Consider the following 20,630-nt stretch of genomic DNA (forward strand, 5'->3'; position numbering starts at 1 on the left):
TATATAGATTGAAGACACACAGATGTAAAATGCAATGCTTCCTTATTTTGAATTCTTATAACGGGAATTTCTAATTCGTCATTGATAATTTTAGTGGATTTTCCAAATTTCAAATCAATTTAGTCAGTGCAAATCCAACGATAATCCTTATCACCCACTTGTGTACATGGATGTTTTGTAAACGACCAAGGCATTTAACTCTGATTTTTAACAGAAAAGTAAAAAATCGAATGAATGTTTACGTTTTATAAGAAGTTATCAATATTTTATATCCAATAACAGATTTGACATCAGATAGACGTCTTCATTTTATTTCATATTTTATAAAAATTGCTATTCATAGGTTTTGCAAAGACGAGTCAAAACATTTCCTTAATTAATAAAATATGCAGTTGTGTCCTTGACAATTACACCATATCTTCTTATTGTTATAATTACTGCAGAGTTTGTTACTCGACCTCAGAGGATCCAGTAGAATGGGACCCCGTGTCTGTAGTGCATACCCTTATATTTTAAAAATTGCGTTTTTATGAGTGAGCTGTCTACATATTCCATTGTCATTTGGTCTCTAGCGAAGCGTTGTCTCATTAGCAATAATATAATTATACCTCATCATCTCATTATTATATGTACATGTGATAAGATTATTTTTATTCTTTGTGATTCGAAATTGTTCGTGCTCTTTCTGAAAATCGAAAATGACAGAATTTTGTAAATGACACCATTTGTCACTTTTAAAGAGTGTTTTACTTCACCTGCATTGTTGCCCGTTAGTAATAAATGATTCCCTGTAAATTATTCTCACTTTTTTAATTAACGTCCTTATTTTTTGTTGTTGTCTTACTTCAATGATTTGTAGCACTTATTAAAATGTTATTGAAACAAACTAAACAACAACAACAAAAAATAGTCGAAGGTTGAACCCTGTAGATAAATTTTGTTAATAAATGGCTTTTTAAATGACTTTTAATGCACAGTTTACATTTGTCATGTTTGGTCTTTTTATAGCTGACTATGCGGTATGGGCTTTGCTCATTGTTGAAAGCCGTACAGTGACCTATAGCTGTTAATTTCTGTGTCATTTGGTCTCTTGTGGAGATTTGTCTCATTAGCAATCATACCACATCTTCTTTTTATATTATGTTTATGTACCAAGAGAGCAATCTTATAAGTATGTTTGCTGTATGTTAATGTTTTTTTTTTTTTTTTTTTAAATGTATAATTGTTGTTTCTGTTATTTAAACTTATAAAACGTTTGATTGGGAACATGTATATATTACACTACAATCACTAAAAACCATATGATGACCTCAAGCTATCTTGGTTAACTTTTATACTTAGTATTTATCTAACGATATATTTAACGTTTATTCTTTTTTTCTATTTCATATGTATTTTTCAGCTATTTTTAAGTTTTAAATTGGTTGTGATATACATTTAGCATCTTTCAAAAACGAAATCGATAGAAGTTTTATAATTTATTCATGATTACTGTTATAATCAATTTTCAAGCCATCCCATGTTATGCCATTTTCTCTTTGCTTGAATAAAATTGTCATTGGAAACAAGAAATTCAGTGCCCAGAAATCTCCAAATACAGAGCGGTAGTTCTGGTTTAAACTGTTCTTCGATTTAACTTTTATTTTCTTTACAAATTCAAACATTGTCATATTTCTGGCTACGAACATTGTTTGTCCACTAAAATATATCATTCCAAAAATGGCACACATCAACTCAAGATATAAATGTAAAATCAGCAACACTATATGAAAACTCATATTCTCTGTTCCAGATACCCACCGATAAAATGCAACAACAGGAATAAAATCCGTCCATGAGTATGGCGAATAAAACTCCTTCAAATATTCTACAGTGAAATAAAAACCCAAAGAACCAACCCAAATTGAATAAAATGCCCACACATAAAAATAACGTTGATTTCTGAAACCGATACATGTTCCAGCAAAGTAACAATGGTGGTCACGTTTTAAGATGCATGTTTTACAAATGTCACAGTGGTGTGTTCTAGGTGGTATATCTATTTTACACTTTTCACAAAACGTAAAAGGTAGTTCTCCATTGTCGTGTTGAATATTCATAACTTCTGTCGCATGTCCATTGGATAAAGTACTTTCGGAAGCATACGATTCGAAGTATTCCGGTGGATTTTCCCACCTTTCTTTCATGTGAACTGTCGGACTGTCACGAGTCTTTTGAAAGTCAGTACTATACAATACTGTGCAAAAATAGTTAATTAACCATTCCAGGCACAGAAAAACTGCTAGTACTTTCATCCAATACCGAGTCCATCCATCTTCAAAAAGTCCAGGCAGAATATAAACCAAGAAAACGTACAACTGTGTCGTTGACTGAAACGTAAACAAAATACGGCAAAATTGTTTGAAGGCTTTGGTACTCTCTGAACTTTTCTGGCGACGACTTTTAACTTTTTCCATGAAGGACAGTTCTCTGTACGGTTTGTCCGCAAGTTCTTCTTCTGGTTTAGACATATTTATTCTTACTGTTGCCATTTTTCACTGGTCTGGAAAAAAACATATAAATTTAATGAAATGATAATTTTACTGAACTCGTTGCTTAGAACGATAACGAAACTTTTTTTACAGAAATGATACGTTTATATTATAGGTGTATGTTTAGTCTCAATCACGTGATACAGAAATGATACGTTTATAATATGGTTGTATGTTCAGTCTCAATCACGTGACATGTGTCTGTTATATATACTAAAACGTTAGTGCCTACGATTATGTTTTAAATTGTTTTCTTTGTCAAATATAACTTTGCCATTGAATAATTTTGACAGTTATTATTATATAGCTCTTCAACTGTTTCGGTTCTTACACATTCTTGTCATTCAAATATTCGACATTAAGCGTTACTGATCATCTATATCAAGAAAAGCGCTTCGAAGGAAGGACATTTATAAAGTGTTGTTTCTAGTTTTTTATATCATGACGACGGTTTTGTTGATATGTTCGATTTTGATACAGATGTGTTTCAATCCCATTTTTCTGTAAACCCCTCTTTTATCATTTTATGTATGAAAAACTTAAATTAAAAAATAATATTTACAGTATCAGTAACTTTACTGCACCAGATGTCATTTCGACAATTTATGTTTTTGTAGTCCCAAGATGTATGATATATTAAACAAAATACTATATACGCTTGAAAAGTTATAAAATAAAAAATGACCAAACCTGGAAGCGGAACCAGGTTTATGCATGAGGCAGAAACATTTCTTATATTACAATGATTACCATATATAACAGTAAATGTCAATAAATTTTATCCGTTTAATTTATAGAAAGTACATCAGTACTCAGTCGGGTATTTGGCTTGCGATAACCACAGGAACTGACAGTCCTAGCAGGAACTGACAATACCTTAGTACTCAGTCGGGTAGTTGGCTTGAGATAACCGCAGGAACTGACAAACCTCGCAGAAACTGACAATACCTTAGTACTCAGTCGGGTACTTGGCTTGAGATAACCACAGGAACTGACAGTCATCGCAGGAAATGACAATACCTTAGAACACAGTCGGTTAATAGACAGGAACTGACAATACCTTAGTACTCAGCCGGATATTTGGCTTCAGATAACCACAGGAACTTACAGTCCACGCAGAAACTGACAATACATTAGTACTCAGTCGGGTATTTGGTTTGAGATAACCAGAGGAACTGACAGTCCTCGCAGGAAATGACAATACCTTAGAACACAGTCGGGTAATAGGCAGGAACTGACAATACCTTAGTACTCAGTCGGGTATTTGGCTTGATGTAACTGAAGGAACTGACAGTCCTCACAGGAACTGACAATACATTAACACAAAGTCGGGTATTTGGCAGGAACTGACAATACCTTAGTACTCAGTCGAGTAGTTGGCTTGAGATAACCGCAGGAACTGACAATACTTTAGTACTCTGTCGAGTCTTTGGCTTGAGATAACCGCAGGAACTGACAATACCTTAGTACTCAGTCGGGTAGTTGGCTTGAGAAAACCACAAGAACTGACAGTCCTCGCAGGAACTGACAATATCTCAGTACTCAGTCGGGTAGTTGGCTTGAGATAACCACAGGAACTGACAACATCTTAGTACTCAGTCGGGTAGTTGGCTCGAGATAACCGCAGGAACTGACAATACCTTAGTACTCAGTCGGGTATTTGGCCTGCGATAATCACAGGAACTGATAGTCCTCGCAGGAACTGACAATATCTTAGTACTTAGTCGGGTAGTTGGCTTGAGATAACCGCAGGAACTGACAGTCCACGCAGAAACTGACAATGCCTTAGTACTCAGTCGGGTATTTGGCTTGAGATAAGCACAGGAACTGACAGTCCACGCAGAAACTGACAATACCTTAGAACACAGTCGGGTAATAGGCAGGAACTGACAATACCTTAGTACTCAGTCGGGTATTTGGCTTGATGTAACTGAAGGAACTGACAGTCCTCACAGGAACTGACAATACATTAGAACAACGTCGGGTACTTGGCAGGAACTGACAATACCTTAGTACTCAGTCGAGTAGTTGGCTTGAGATAACCGCAGGAACTGACAATATCTTAGTACTCAGTCGGGTAGTTGGCTTGAGATAACCACAGGAACTGACAGTCCTCGCAGGAACTGACAATATCTAAGTACTCAGTCGGGTAGTTGGCTTGAGATAACCACAGGAACTGACAGTCCTCGCAGGAACTGACAATACCTTAGTACTCAGTCGGGTCGTTGGCTCGAGATAACCGCAGGAACTGACAGTCCTCACAGAAACTGACAATACCTTAGTACTCAGTCGAGTATTTGGCTTGTGATAACCGCAGGAACTGACAATACCTTAGTACTCAGTCGGGTAGTTGGCTCGAGATAACCACAGGAACTGACAGTCCTCGTAGGAACTGACAATATCTTAGAACTCAGTCGGGTAGTTGGCTTGAGATAACCACAGGAACTGACAGTCCTCGCAGGAACTGACAATACCTTAGTACTCAGTCGGGTAGTTGGCTCGAGATAACCGCAGAAACTGACAGTCATCACAGGAACTGACAAAACCTTAGTACTCAGTCGGGTAGTTGGCTCGAGATAACCGCAGGAACTGGCAATACCTTAGTACTCAGTCGGGTATTTGGCTTCAGTTAACCGCAGGAACTAACAGTCCTCGCAAGAACTGACAATAGTTACCTTAGTACTCAGTCGGGTATTTGGCTGGCTTGAGATAACCGCAGGAACTGACAGTCCATCTGCAGATATTAAACTAATTAAATACATTCTCATAAATATATTTATTCCGTTTGGGTTTTTTTTCTGTAATTTCTTATTTCAGTTTTAATAGATAAAGAAGAAATATGACATATAGATTCAAAACAAAAAATCTATACAAGCCCATTACAAACCCAATAAGTAAAGTAGGTCTGTGTACTTGTTTTTAAATCGATTTTTTTTTCTTAACCTAGGATTTCTCCATATTTTTCTATGAATGAACTTTATCTTATACTTAATAGAAAAATGAAATAAAAATATGGGGTCACCGTTTATTTACGCTCACAATCTGCCTCCGAAAGAAGCATACATTTTTGTAAAGGTACTTTTTTTCTGTTGAACTAATAGGAGAAATAGAGGTATCATCAAAATAAAAAAAAGAACTAAATTACAGAAATCGCTCAAATTTTCAACAGTTTAGTTTAAGTACAGCTTATTTGAAAATAATAATAAAAAACATATAGGTCACCGATAAGTTAAAAAAAGATATTTCAATGTTAATGCCAAAAAGTTGCATTTTTGCACAAAAGGGAGATAATTTGGAGCTTTTTCAATGATATATACATTTTAAACGTAATCTGGGGCCAAAAAGAATTGATTTTTTTGAATGATTTGTGTACCATATGATAAAGTTACAACTAAAAAAGTAATAAATAAAATTTGTAATAAAAAAAATGTTTAATCTCTGTTTGAAATTTGTATACCCTCAAGTCTCCTTAAGGATGTTTTCGCTACTCTGTTTCAAAATAACAAGCTTTTGAAGACTGTTATACATTGATAGTATATTGATAAAAAAATATATGCTAAAAAGTAGAAAAATCGAAGAGCCTGTATGCTTGTTTTTGAGATATAAGTTATTGAAAATTTGTTTTTTTACCATTTTTTTTTTGTCCAAATCCCTGTTACAACAACAGCATGGTACTTTTATAATAAGACTGGCTCAGTTCAAGCTATAAATGAAATAGACATTTTGTATTGTAAAGTGGTATGTACTTCTACTGGACAATCTTCAAGTTTTCATTTTTGCATTTTTGCGAAAACGGTCGTTATTTCAGATTTCGCAAGTATATCTACATTTTGTAGCTATATATGATAATAATAGTAAAACAAAACATTTTAAGGATAGAGGTTCTCAAATGAATGTATTGAATACATTGTGTCAGGTTCACACTTAAAATTTACGAAGTCGTCTTATAAATAACTGTTAGAGGTAAAAGGTGTGTATTATTTAAATGGATCGAAAGAAATAGACCAAAAAGTTTATCAAAAGAAAGGTTGACAAACCTTTTTATCTGATTAGTGTGTGGGTTATACAAGATCAACACTAATTTTCTGTGTTATTGTGCACATTTTTAATTATAATTTTCAATTTGGAACAATAAATGTTTCTGCACCAGATGCGAATTTCTCTAATTTTTGTGCTATTTTACGTCTACAGGGTGCTTGCTGTCTTTATACACCAAACTATGCTTTTTATATATTTTATAGTTCGATTTCTGACATAATATAAAAGTTTGATAGGCAAACTGTATATCATTAAAAAGTGGGCAAATTGATGAATGATATAACAGTACGAGAAAACTATTTGCATTGAATCATTGAAAAGGGTCTAACATATCTATCAGTTGATTGTTACATTTCAATGATGATCATCGAATGCAAGACAGGATATATAAATGCGATAGCCCTGACATAAATGTAATACTATTAAAGTCGTGTATCATTAACGGGTATATTTAGTTCAACACTTTTGATAGAAGAAGCAGTGGCGGATCCAGAAGTTTTCATAAGTGGGGGCCCACTGACTGCCTAAGAGGGGGCCCGCTCCAGTCACGCTCCATGATTCCCTATATAAGTAACCAATGTTTTTCCAAAAAGGGGGACCGGGCCCCCTGCCCACCCCTAAATCCGCCTCTGAGAAGTGCCATAATTGTATGGTTTAGTATTCATGAATAGAGCAAAAGAAGGCCCTCATTTTAGTCAGGTTAACTTACAGATAACATTCCACTGAAGTTAAAAATAGATCTAGGCATAAAACATGAAAGAGCAGGTCTTACAAGGAAGAAAAACGTTGTCATCTTCGATCGTAATATTGCTATTTAATCTGAATGTATAATTAAGTATGGGGTAATACACGGAACACTAAATAACTTACTTTATTTGGCACGATGATTTCAATCCGAGGAAGAGTTGAATTTCTGAAGGTGATCAAAAAGAGAAACCATCAAATGTATACTATTTGTTTATCTAGCAACACACCTTAACAACCAGGGGCCTGTTATTCAATTTATCGTAAATTTAATGCAAGTAGTATTGCTAATCATCAGTAATACAAGCTTTGCTTTTTAATTTTTTTTGCTGTACAATTTTTAATCATTATATTAAGCTAAACGACAAGTTGAACAACGGACCACAGGTAAATTTCTTTTTTTGTTCATTGTTAGTATAATAAAATACATTAAACAAAAATATCGACACAACTGTCATGCGCATTTGTAAATATCTACATTTTTCAGGTCATTAACCTACCCTTTAAAAATCCAAATATGTAAATATGAATAAAAAAATAATACAAAACTTAAAGTAAGGTGATGAAATGGAAAATATATTAACGCCACCGAAAAAAAGGAACAGAGTGTCATCCGATAAATAATACTTTTTATTGCTGAATCGTAAAAAATATTGTGACAGCAAGACCACTTTTAGAAGTGGAAAATTACAATTTTAACTTGGATTATTTTTTTTTAAAGGTGAGGTGCATTCCCGGCAGGGGGAGGGGCAAGCGACTGTGATATTTTTTTTAAAGTTTCAATTTGTCTGGTACAATTTTCAAGTTAATATGAGGCAAAAAATGCAATAAAATGTAAAAAATTACTATTGAAGACAATTACTCCAACAACAAGTCGACTGAAGATTTCGGCCATTATAACTTGTATTGCTGATCATTTGTACTATTTAAAGTTTCTATTTCTCTATTACAGTTTTCAAGGCAAAAATGAAAAGAAAATGTGAAAAATCGTCAACGAAGGACTATAACTTCAATAAGGAGTCGACTGAAGATTTCAGCTATGTTGACGTATTTGTTGATCCTGTCAAGCTGATCATTTTTGCTTTTAAATGATTCCATCTGTCTAGTTTAGTTTATATGATATTAGGCAATAGCACCAACACATTGTAATCAAAATACTGAAGTACTGAACATCGGATGACCGCAGGTTCTTGTAGATACTCACAAGCTCTTGAAAGTGAGGTTAATGTACAGATATATTTTTTTCTGAGACAAGTTCGTGCATGGAAGATAAATAAATGACAGGGAAATCAACCTCATCATAATAACTATTATAACGTACTGATACAAATCAGTATACTCTGGTTTGTTGTTATAAAATACTATATTAATATTTGTATATTACAGCTACGTGTATATATAATTTTCATCCTTGTCTTGTTGATCATTATTGCTATTGTCTGTCTATCATAATTTTCGAGATAATACGCAACATTTTTAAAATGGTAAAATTTGTTATTCAATGACAATAAGTCCGTAATAAGTCGTCTGATAATTTAAAAGTATAGAAAGAGCTCATCATTTTTGCACCTGTCAGATTTTCTCTATTTTTAGCGGTTTGCAAAGTAATAGGCAAAACTTGCATTTTACCCCATATGATTTTTTAGCCATGTCGGAAATCTTGGTAGGCTATGACACAGGACACATTTTTTTTTTAAACTAGATACCCCAATGATGACTTTGACCAAGTTTGGTTAATTTTGGCTTAGCTGTTACTGTTTGAGATGAGAAAGTTTTTGTAAAAATTAGCAGACGATGACGGACGAAGGACGCCAAGTGAAGAGCAAGGTGAGCTACAAAAAAAAAAGCTGAATTCAGATTCTCGTAAATTGTTTTTCATTTACATTTCGGGGCCTTTTATAGCTGAATATGTGGTATCGGTTTTGCTCACTGTTGAAAGCCGTTCGGTGACTTGTAGTTGTTAATTTCGGTGTCATCTGGTCTCTTGAGGTAAGTTGTTTCATTTGCAATTATACCACATATTCTTATAATTATATAATCGTGATGATTTATGATATATATACGTAATCTCCCTTTGTGTATCGGATGTCCTAAACAGAAACGTCTATTCCGACCAAACCGTCATGAAACCAGAATGATTCGAACTGTTCAGGTCTATGAGCTAGCTCTCAAAACTGCTTGTATTCTTTGCTATGGTCAATTTTGTTATTGTATTTTTTGTATCATGTTTGTTAATTGTTAAAATATATTTGAGTTTATATTTTCTGTTTTATTATAGAATTAAGTGCTGGATATTTTTTAGTTGTCTGTAAATGTAATTTTTTCTGTCTATTGATAGGGAGGAAAACGGGAAGGACTGAAATCTCAAAACATTATCAAACCCCGCCACATATTCATGTACATGTCCATAATCCGGAGCCTCGTCAGATGTTGTCTCATGTCATACTTTATTAGTATTGTTGTTTTGGAAAATTTGTTGTTCATTGCAGATCTCTAAAGTTTCTGCTTCATATACATACACTTGTTTTAGACTCGGTGCGATAGCATGGCTTATTATATACACACACGTTTGTTGTGATGACTTTAATATGTTATCTGTCAGCTGTCTTATAATTTGTTTATGATATCTTACATATCCCCTGTATTCATACATATATAGAAATATTTAAAATTTAAAGAGTTCATTTCGTCTACTCTATGCACGCACGAACTTATATTCCACCCCACTTCGGGCTACGAAATTACCGTGATGTTTTCGCCATCTGAGTTACAATTATAAAACCTCTTAACAGTTATTGTATGACTAATGTAGAAGCTGAAAGTGTTTTTTCCTAAATTATTTAATTAAACGATTTTTCTCCAATAGAAGTATGTCTTCTCAAAAACATACTGAATCATATTTTAACAGGAACTCCTTAAACTATTGATGGTGGCGGTCGGGCAGGAGTAGTTGGTGCTGGTGATGGTGTGGCAGGACTACTCGGGCCTGGTGATGGTGGTTGTGTGGCAGGACTACTCGGCCCTGGTGATGGTGGTTGTGTGGCAGGACTACTCGGGCCTGGTGACGGTGGTTGTGTGGCAGGACTACTCGGGCCTGGTGATGGTGTTTGTGTGGCAGGACTACTCGGGCCTGGTGATGGTGTTTGTGTGGCAGGACTACTCGTTGGGACTTCTGGTGGTGGTGGGGCAGGAGAACTCGTTGGTATAGATGGTAAAGGTGGTGTTGTACCCTGAGGTGGTTCACCAGATGAACATGTGAGCGTTGTACAAGTGAACGTTGGGACGCTGTTAGTATTATATTTGAAAATGAATGTCATGGTATATTGCTGAACGGCCATTTCTTCTGTATTAATAGCATACACATCTTTAATTGGTTTTGGACCACGTCCTCGGCCGCCTCCTTGTTTTCCTTTACGACCACCTCGTTTTCCTTTACGGCCACCTTTTTTACCGCCCTTCTTTCCTCCTCTCATTTTCTTATTGCCCATTTCAATGGTACTGCCAAGTTCTTCAATTCTGTTATTTCCACGACGTCGTGCTAATACACTGAATGGTTCTTCCATCTATATTGATATAAAAAGAAATGAAATTAATACTCCGACGACAACGAACATATTTACACCTCTGGACAGTCGTTGACAAGTTTAATAAGAGGGGTTTGATTGGCTTAACCAGCTGAGAACTTAAAGCTGAGCTATAAATAGAAATATTATGAATGCAGGCCTAGTAACATGCAGTACGGATACCTTAATAGTAATTAGATATAGACTATCAACAATTAGATGATAAATTAAAATTCAATATTTTCCGACGCCAATAGATGAAAAGGGTTACCACCTTCATAATGTACACATGCCTACCTATATGACGATATAATTCATTTTTGGGGGCCTTTATCTTGCTCTTCGGTGTGAGTCTAGGCTTCGAGTTGAAAAACGTACTTTGACCTACATGTGTTTAATGGATTACTTTTACAAAGTGTGATATTGATCATAATGGACAGTTGTCTCATTAGCACTCATACCAGTTTTTCTTATATCTATTTATTTTAGGGGATATGCAAATGTAACGCACTTTCTTAGTCTTTTTGTTTTTAGTATACGAAAAATCATTCTCATGTAAATACAGGAATTGAGTATTAAGTCAGTTGAACTGAAAAATTCCCCAAAATATTTAATGATAAAAAAAAATCGCATTATAGAAAGAAGGAAGTCCATAGACGAAGGGAACACTATCTAAGAAACCAGAAGGCAAAAAAGAAATAAAGACGAAAATAACATGTCAGTAAACAAAAAAAGCACGATACAGATTAATGAAATAAGGAAACTTATGTGAGTTTCAACATAAAAACTTTCGTTTTTTTATTTTTTTTAACCCAATCGTTTCTTTACTATTCAAGTTTTCATTTCATGCATTAATACTTTCTTTTTTTAAAGTGATAAAAATTTATACCTCGAAACCCCATATTGTTTCAGAAAAGCTAATTTTAGCGATGAAATCTCCCTCTCCTGTTGTTGTGGACACATCAAATACACAAGTTTCTTCTTTCTCAGCAGTTTCTTCTTCATCAGGGCAATCTTCATCGAATTCAACATCTTCATCAAATTCAACGTCTTCATCAAATTCAAAATCTTTGTCGAATTTATCAAATCCGAAATCTTTATCCTCTTTATCAAATTCAAAATCTTTATTTTCTTTATCAAATCCAAAATCTTTATCGTCTTTATCAAATTCAAAATCTTTATTTTCTTTATCAAATCCAAAATCTTTATCGTTTTTATCAAATCCAAATTTTTTGCCAAAACGATGTTTAGAAAATTTCGTTTTATCAACAAGGTTATCATCAACGTCATCAATGGAGCTTAAATCAGACTGACTCAAATCTAGACCATCAACATCATCAAAAATGTCGGGAAGGTCGTCTAGTTCTTTACTATCTCTACCATTTTGGTCATCTGTGTTTAGTGGGTTATTAGGTTTGCAATGGCACCCAAGTGCAATAAGCACTACAATCAATATTATTCGCATTCTGAAAAAGATGAGGTATGTGTTTGCATTTCAAGGAAATATAAAACTAGTCTGATGATTTTTTTTCCAATACTCTTCAACGTTAAACGTTTCATTTCTGTTTATTCAAAACCATTAATTCAATATCAACATAAGAAGATGTGGTAGGATTGTAAGTGAGATAACGTTCTACCAGAGACCAAATGACGTAATTGTTAACAACTATAAGTCCCAATGCGGCCTTCGACAAAGAGTAAAACCCATATGGTATATAAAGCAAGCTGTTAAAAGGTCCTGACATTATAGAGTTGACTTAGTGTAAAAATTCGTTACAAAATACGTTGCGTCAACTAAATAAATGTCATTCCTTTTTACAAGGATAACCTCAAGGGAATCTTTAGTAGAGCTATTAATGAGAATTTCTGGACTAATTTTTATGCCCCACCTACGATAGTAGAGGGGCATTATGTTTTATGGTCTGTGCGTCCGTTCGTCCGTCTGTTCGTTCGTTTGTCGGTCTGTTCGTTCGTCCGTCCGTTCGTTCGTCCGTCTGTTCGTTCGTCGGTCTGTCCCGCTTCAGGTTAAAGTTTTTGGTCAAGGTAGTTTTTGATGAAGCTAAAGTCCAATCAACTTGAAAATTAGTACATATGTTCCTTATGATATGGTCTTTCTAATTTTAAAGACAAATTAAACTTTTGACCCCAATTTCACGGTTCACTGAACATAGAAAAAGAAGTGCGAGTTTCAGGTTAAAGTTTTTGGTCAAGGTAGTTTTTGATGAAGTTGTAGTCCAATCAACTTGAAACTCAGTACAAATGTTCCCTATGATATGATCTTTCTAATTTTTATGCCTAATCATATTTTTTACTCATTTTCACGGTCCATTGAACATGGAAAATGATAGTGCGAGTGGGGCATCCGTGTACTTTGGACACATTCTTGTTGGTTATTAAAACACGTTTATAACAGACAAAAACTTTCGCTTGTTCGATCACATCCAGATATGCATATTTAAGTCTAAGATAAGGGTCACCTTATTTTAATACACTTTAACGGACGAAAGATCACTCGCGATCTTAACATTTAATAATTTTGATTAAAATGTATATATCAAGGTCATTTTTCATTGGTATAGATTTTTATCACATGATACATCACTTGAATGCGATACTCCATCTGTCTTCTTGAACTCAAACTTAAACAGAACAAAACTCAAACCTAAATAAGACGAAATTCAAAACTAAATAGAAAGAAAATCAAACCTAAACAGGACGAAACTCAGACCTGAAAATGAATATCCTGCGCTTTAAAGAGCTGGAAATAAATAATCTTGCACACAAGATAGGATGAAAATGAATAGTCTTCGACACAAAATATAGGAAACAATTGAGTACAAAAGTGAAAACAGAATCCCTAGAATATCATAAAAATAAAACGTACAAGTCTCTAGTGGAGAGTTTTCTCATTGGCATTTATTCACATCTTCTTTGTTATATTGAAATATAAATTATACATGTACTTCTTTTTCATCTTTTGTTTATCGTCTTTTTTTTAATTTCTAGAAATATGAAAGATATGTTAAAAAAACAAAAATTGTCTTTCGCCTTGTTAAAAAATCGAGGAAAATTGATTTATAAGACTTTTAAAAAATGTAGATGTCATGAATGCTAGATACTGTATTTGCAAAAAAATGCAAAAAAAAAATACTGTGAAAATAGCATCAGGTGAAAAAAATATATACTTCACTATATATTATTTAGATTTAAAATCCTTTGGATATTTCAGAACTTAACGTTTATCAATGATTACAACGATGTATATATATATATAAGAACAGTGATGTTCTGTGCTTTATTTTACAATGCTAGTCCAAACTACATTTTTGTCATGATATTTAAATGAAATAGTGGATATTGATATAAAAATAAAGAATATGTCTATTTACTTACCTCTGTTTTGTATATGACTGAAACACTCGTACTTAGTCGTTAAATAACTAGGTATTATATCACTCATATACGTTAATAAGGTCCTGTTGTAAATCTTGAGAATAACTTATTTAATTTTTAATATAAGTTAATAGTTCAATTATTTTTAAACATCTTTATGTAATTTTGAATCCGTGATTGGTTTTAATATGTCTTTTGATCCGTTGAACGGACGGAAGCGCTCTATACATGTCCATTTGATATTGGATGTGTCCTGAATGAGATTTAAGTCATGTATAAATAGTTTTGTATTAGTTGTCATAATAATCAAACTTTTAGGCTCGTTTATCATTACATTGAAATCAAATAAATCGAATTGATATCAAGCGATATCCAAATCTGACTCGCTATGAAACCTATTGTGATAGCCCAAGAATGATAGATCCCAAGATGGAGACAGAAAGGGAGGTCTTGTTTTCTGTCTTAGTCATTATGTAAAGACCTAATCCTGATAGACCTCCTACAACAGGACCTTCCGATTGGATATAAATATATGATGTGGTATGATTGCCAATGAGACAGCTCTCCACTAGAAGCCAAATGACAGTCACACAGAAATTAACCACTATAGGTCACCATATGGCCTCAACAATAAATCCAAACTGCTATGTAGTCAGCTATAAGAGGCCCCAAAATGACTTAATTGTAAAAGAAGAAAAACAAGAATAATTAAACTGTCAATTGTTCTTGAACAATTGAGAGGTCTTTCCTTTTTTAATGTAAAATACATGTTCCAACAGACGTAGAATGTATTGAAAAGGTCAAGGTCAACCTTAAAAAGCTCGAAAACACACTAAAAATCCTTTAAATAAGGTTAAAAACACTAAATTCGCTATCTGGGACATGACCTTGACCTTTGACCTTTTGACCTTTGTCAAGGTCATTGGTCCCCAATGCCATTACTGAAGACTCCAAGGGTCTAGGACCTTTGGTTATATAGTAAAAGCTGATTTTGTCTTTTCAAAAACCTAAAACAGGGGTTATGCCCCTTATAGAAAGGTCAAATCTCTTTGGTCAAAATGTAACAAAGTTGCGCCATAATGACCCAAACATTTTCCACCATTTAAAACTTCTGTAAGTATAATGGTTTCTGAGATTATCCCATAACAAGGTGTTAGGTCAAAGGTCAAGGTCAACATACAAATTTGACCTTGAGGTATTTTTTAAAGATACATGAAATGATGATGATTGGTGAAGATCCTATGTGTCTACGACTTACGGTTTCTGAGTTTTGGTGGCCAACCGACACCGGTTAATTTTCATAGGGGCATAACCCTACCAATGAGTCGTTGAATCTTTTCGATCCAAATGTAACGAAGAACCGGGGTCTGGTCCTGAACAAATTTCACCCTTCATTTTTTTTCTACCTATTACGGTTACGGTGTTGGAACGATAACAAGGTTTTTGGGTTTCGGAGGGATTACTCCGAACCGACAAAATATTTCGACTCACAGGGTGAGTTCCAGATAGGTATTCATGACACCGATACAAAGTGTGAACATGAAAGCGACACGTCTTACGGTTACGGAGGGAAATTTTGTCAAAGTTTGGCGGAACAAGAAGAATAATAATCAGAAGAAATACAGTAAGGTCTTTCCCTTTAGTAAAAGGAAAGACCTTAACTAATGACCTAATTTATGTACAAAATAATGAACAAAAAAACGAACATTTTTAAATACACAGCAACAAACGACAACCATTGAATTACAAGCTCCTGACTTGAGACAGGCACATACAGAATGTGGCATTGTTAAACTCGTTTGAAGGCGCCCCATAACCTAGGACGGTGTAACAGTGCAACAAACACACTATTAAAATCAATTGAAAAAGGCTTAACTGATCAGATGGATACATCTAACTAAATAACAGTATACGTGGACGGGTACTTGTACGTCAACACAAGAGAAAGACAAGTTACGTACAGATCTACCTAACCATGTATATATCGATACAGAATCAAATGTACAATACCGGTGTACACTGTCAATAAAAAGACATTTTAGGGTTTTACAGTTCATACTTTTCAGGTTTTATTTAGTCCGATATCCGCAGTTAACAATATTTACACGATATTTACGTTTTAACGAATATTCGTCTATCCATCGATAACTGATCAGTGTATGTCGAAAAGTTTTAGGTTAAAACTATCTACTAATAATAGATAAGACCTTCCTTATTTGAGATCATCTACAATGTGGACGTATAGTTTAGTTATAGTGCTTAACATCCAGATTTATTCTTGTAAACCAAGTTACAGAGATTACATTCCGAATGGATATATTGTTCCAAATCCTTGTTTTTCACCTGGAGTATGGGATGCAGTCGGACATTACAACCCTGTACATCATACATTGATCAAGAATCAGTTTGGTGTAGTGAGTTTTTCAGAGAATTTATTATTATTTTGAGAAATGTATTCCAATGTATTATACGTTAGAAACAGTTGTTTGGAAGGGTTGGTAAGCCATATCGACAAATGACTATGGGGGAAATATGAATTCTTTAGTGCCTTTGAAATCTGATCATTTACCACTTCCCAATATTTATTCCATGTAACAATGGTTTGGCAGAAACAATATAATGGTTATAAGGATCAACGGATATATTTGATGTTCAGTAGTTGTCGTTTGTTGATGTGGTTCATTAGTGTTTCTCGTCTTTCATATATATTAGACCGTGGGTTTTCTCGTTCAAACAGTTGAATGGGGTTTTCTGTTTAAACATACGAATGGTTTTATACTAGTCATTTGTTGTGAAGGGGGAGGGGGGTCTTTTATAGCTTTCTGTTCAGTGTGAGCCATGGCTCCATGTTGAAGACCGTACTTTGACCTATTATGGTTTACTTTTACAAATTGTGACTGGGATTGAGAGTTGTCTCATGGGCACTTATACCAAATCTTCTTACATTTATATTTTATGAGTTTTTTTAACCCTTTGTACAGAGATTGTGGAATGCTTACCTCTCTATATAGATCTTTTCCATCCGTTCAATATGTTTTAACACCCTTATCATTATTGATTTATTAACTTCTCCCTGCCGTGCTTTACTTGTTTTAAAAGACGGATATTACTTCCGACAAATGAGAAATCTTCTAGTTTAAACTGATGTTGATACCTGGACCAATCGCTACAAATGGATAATTCGTTCTGGCTCCCGCACGAAATATCATATGCTCCTCTTGAACTGCTTCATTAATATATTAATATACACCTTTTAGTAAACCGATTTGAAAAAAAGAACAGAACCAAACCGGTATCTAGATCAAGCTATATTGATGTCTCACGTCTAATCCATTATGGGGCATCTGTTGCCGAGAGGTCTTTAATTCGGCATTCAACACTGTGGTTGCGAGTTCGATTCCCAAACGGGGCAGGTGCACTAGACTTCAATCTTTATCGACTAGGATTGTCCGTGGTTCTCTCCGGGCACTCCGGCTTTCTCCATCTATAAAAACTGACCGCCACGAAATATCACAGTAGTGTTAAACACCAATCAATCAATCAATCAATTAATTAATCAATCAATTAATTAATCAATCAATTAATCTAATCCCTTAAAGTTTTTTTTATAGGATTATGGGAGTGAAGCAAGATGGTCACACGGTCTTTGTCGTATGGATTCAGATCGAGACAATAAAACAAACGGAGAGGAACTAGGTGATCCTAATTGTGATTGGTTTACAGGAGAAATTCCTACTGTTAAACCTATAGGGCATCCGGGTAAGTAGATAATCATTTAAAACGTAAACTACACATACATTTTGACCTTAGTTCGTCCCCGAGAGTTTCACCATCCTAGAAGTCGGCACTTATGTGTTTGCATGAGTTATTATTGGTATGGTCATAATTATGAATTTACTGTTTACAAACAAAGTGAATTTTTCGAAATATTAAGGGTTTAATACTCCAAAAAACATTTGGAATACCTGAGCTGTATTGAAAAAAACTGGTGGTGTTCTACTGTTTAAGGATGTTTGCTTGACATGTTTTGAAATTTTTGTCAGATTTTCGAAATCCTCTGGTTTTATCGATGTAAATGCCTTAAAAAAAATTGCCCATGAACCCCCATTTTTCTTTTTATAAATCTTTTAAATGTATAATTATAAGCCATTTTATAAAAGTTTAATAAAATCTTATTTATTTTTTAATAGTTTTTGAGAACTTTAACTGGTCAATGATAAAGCTAAGAAAAGTCAAGAGAGAATATTTTCCCGCCAAAACTTCAATGGCTAATATCTCGAAAACAAGCACATTGACCCCTATATTATTTTTGCTTTTTTGATTCCTTAATTAATACCCTATCAATATATACTAGTTTTAGGGATGTTTTATTATATATTCAATATGATTGAAACTTAATGAAGCTAAACACATATGAGCGAAGTTAAATGGCGTTTCTTAAAGTTGCTGTTGTTGATCGGTCATTTGCTGCAATTTATTAACCAAGTAGATTTCAGATTTTCGTACTATCTGAAGTATTATAAATTGATAACAATGTACTATTATTTTACGGTCCAATGAGAACTTTTGAACGCATATCCTGATGAGAACATCCCGCTAACATGTTTAACCCCGCCACATTATTTATGTATGTGCCTGTCCCAAGTCAGGAGCCTGTAATTCAGTGGTTGTCGTTTGTTTATGTGTTACATATTTGTTTTTCGTTCATTTTTTTACATAAATAATGCCGTTAGTTTTCTCGTTTGAATTGTTTTACATTTTCTTATTGGGGCCTATTATAGCTGACTATGCGGTATGGGCTTTGCTTATTGTTGAAGGCCGTACGGTTGCCTATAGTTGTTAATGTCTGTGTCATTTTGGTCTTTTGTGGATAGTTGTCTCATTGGCAATCATACCACATCTTCTTTTTTATAGTTATCTCATCTCAATGCCACATTATACGAACACAATTTGCATATTATACAATTTCTGTCCTTGTCACTAACAATATTTTTTCTTGTAGGTATTTGTGAACCGGTTGGAAGTCCTTGGTGTATAAGGGAGCAGGGATTCACATGCAATGACTTGGAGAACAGTGCCAATCTTAAGCCTTAAAAATGATTATTGATCAAACAAATTTGTTTTTCGTGATATTAAATTCAAGATATTGAATGATAAATGTATGACGTCTTATTGATGTGCAACAAATACGCATGAACATCAGCCAGTTCAAACAATAACCAAAGAAAAAATGATATTTGATTTATTTTGTATAATTTTTAGCGAAGCTTGGCTGCAGAAGAAACAGGGAAATGATTAAAAAAAATATGTAATAAAGCACAAAATAGATAATATGAAAAGGAGACTTTAACACACTGGAATAAATTGATAATTTTTTTTCTTAATCAGTGAAATCAAGATTATATCGGCCATAGTTTCTTTAGATCCCGCAAAGTTCTAGTAAGCGGATTAATTCTCGAAATTTGAATTGAGGAAATGCTTTTATTACAGTGTTAATGGGGTAGCTTGTCTATGCTATAAATAAGTAAACAACAAAATGAGGAAAACTGAATATGGTGAAGTGATAAAACATTTAGAATCTGGAAAGATATGATTGTGTTCTAGAATACAGACATGTAACCGTGTGCACTTTTATTTTATAACGGAAGAGGTAGTATTGAATGAACTTAAACGGAAATGCTTTAAACGCGTGTAAAATAGAACAATTCATAAGGAGATGAATACTGGGGGTTGTCTTTGGTATAAGCGATTAGATGACAAAAGTATACAGTTACAAAAGTTAAGAATTTGTAGAAATATAGATATGGTCTAGAAAACAGACAGAAACCTATGTATATCGCAACAGAACATACACTAGTACTTCAAGATTATCTGTTACAGTATTGCTATGTACAATCTCGACAAATGAAGGTTAGATTATTCAACTTTTATTAAAAAGAATAATTGGCCTAAAAAGCAATATTATTGTATAGCAATATAATATTTCCCACAAAAGGTAACCAAAAGTTAGCGTGCAATAAATTCTAATATTGCACTAGTGCAATAAATCTTCAAAATCCAAGACGTCATCAACGACAAAATCTTAGTTTAAACCAATTTTTACTTTTAAATATTATATTGCTATACAATAAAAGGGTTATTTGCATGAATATTGGGAAATATTGTTCCTCGTAGAACATATATTGCACTCGCAAGCTCGTGCAATATAAAATTCTACTCGGGACAATATTCCCCAATTTTCATGCAATAACTCTATATTATTATATCCAATAAAATTGAGTGGTTGATAAATTTAAAATCTAGGCTTGGGTTTTTCCCAAAAAAAATCCCTTTCCTTCGATAACTGATCAATGCATGTCAA

The 20,630-nt window shown here is 34.0% G+C and overlaps 3 protein-coding genes and 1 long non-coding RNA gene across 4 annotated transcripts; 2 read left to right on the plus strand and 2 right to left on the minus strand.

Annotated features, from left to right (window-relative positions):
• Positions 1-1,465: 1,465 nt before the first annotated feature.
• Positions 1,466-7,623, minus strand: LOC139520978 (palmitoyltransferase ZDHHC22-like). The gene is made up of 2 exons (XM_071314099.1): positions 7,440-7,623; positions 1,466-2,542 (listed from the first exon to the last, which is right to left on the minus strand). Exon 2 carries the CDS (start codon positions 2,529-2,531, stop codon positions 1,479-1,481), a length of 1,053 nt encoding a protein of 350 aa, XP_071170200.1. The 5' UTR covers positions 2,532-2,542; positions 7,440-7,623; the 3' UTR covers positions 1,466-1,478.
• On the plus strand, positions 7,260-9,605 carry LOC139520981 (uncharacterized). Its single transcript, XR_011663982.1, has 2 exons — positions 7,260-7,488; positions 8,266-9,605. It is a non-coding gene; the product is annotated as an uncharacterized lncRNA (long non-coding RNA).
• A 276-nt stretch (positions 9,606-9,881) lies between these two features.
• On the minus strand, positions 9,882-12,341 carry LOC139520979 (uncharacterized). The gene is made up of 2 exons (XM_071314100.1): positions 11,766-12,341; positions 9,882-10,876 (listed from the first exon to the last, which is right to left on the minus strand). The coding sequence occupies exons 1-2, from the start codon at positions 12,339-12,341 to the stop codon at positions 10,229-10,231; spliced, it is 1,224 nt and encodes a 407-aa protein (XP_071170201.1). The 3' UTR covers positions 9,882-10,228.
• A 4,141-nt stretch (positions 12,342-16,482) lies between these two features.
• Positions 16,483-19,427, plus strand: LOC139520982 (temptin-like). The gene is made up of 3 exons (XM_071314101.1): positions 16,483-16,683; positions 17,881-18,028; positions 19,272-19,427. The coding sequence occupies exons 1-3, from the start codon at positions 16,501-16,503 to the stop codon at positions 19,361-19,363; spliced, it is 423 nt and encodes a 140-aa protein (XP_071170202.1). The 5' UTR covers positions 16,483-16,500; the 3' UTR covers positions 19,364-19,427.
• The last annotated feature ends 1,203 nt before the right edge of the window (positions 19,428-20,630 follow it).

The sequence above is a fragment of the Mytilus edulis genome, chromosome 4, assembly GCF_963676685.1.
Source record: "Mytilus edulis chromosome 4, xbMytEdul2.2, whole genome shotgun sequence".
Taxonomy (NCBI): Eukaryota; Metazoa; Mollusca; class Bivalvia; order Mytilida; family Mytilidae; genus Mytilus; species Mytilus edulis.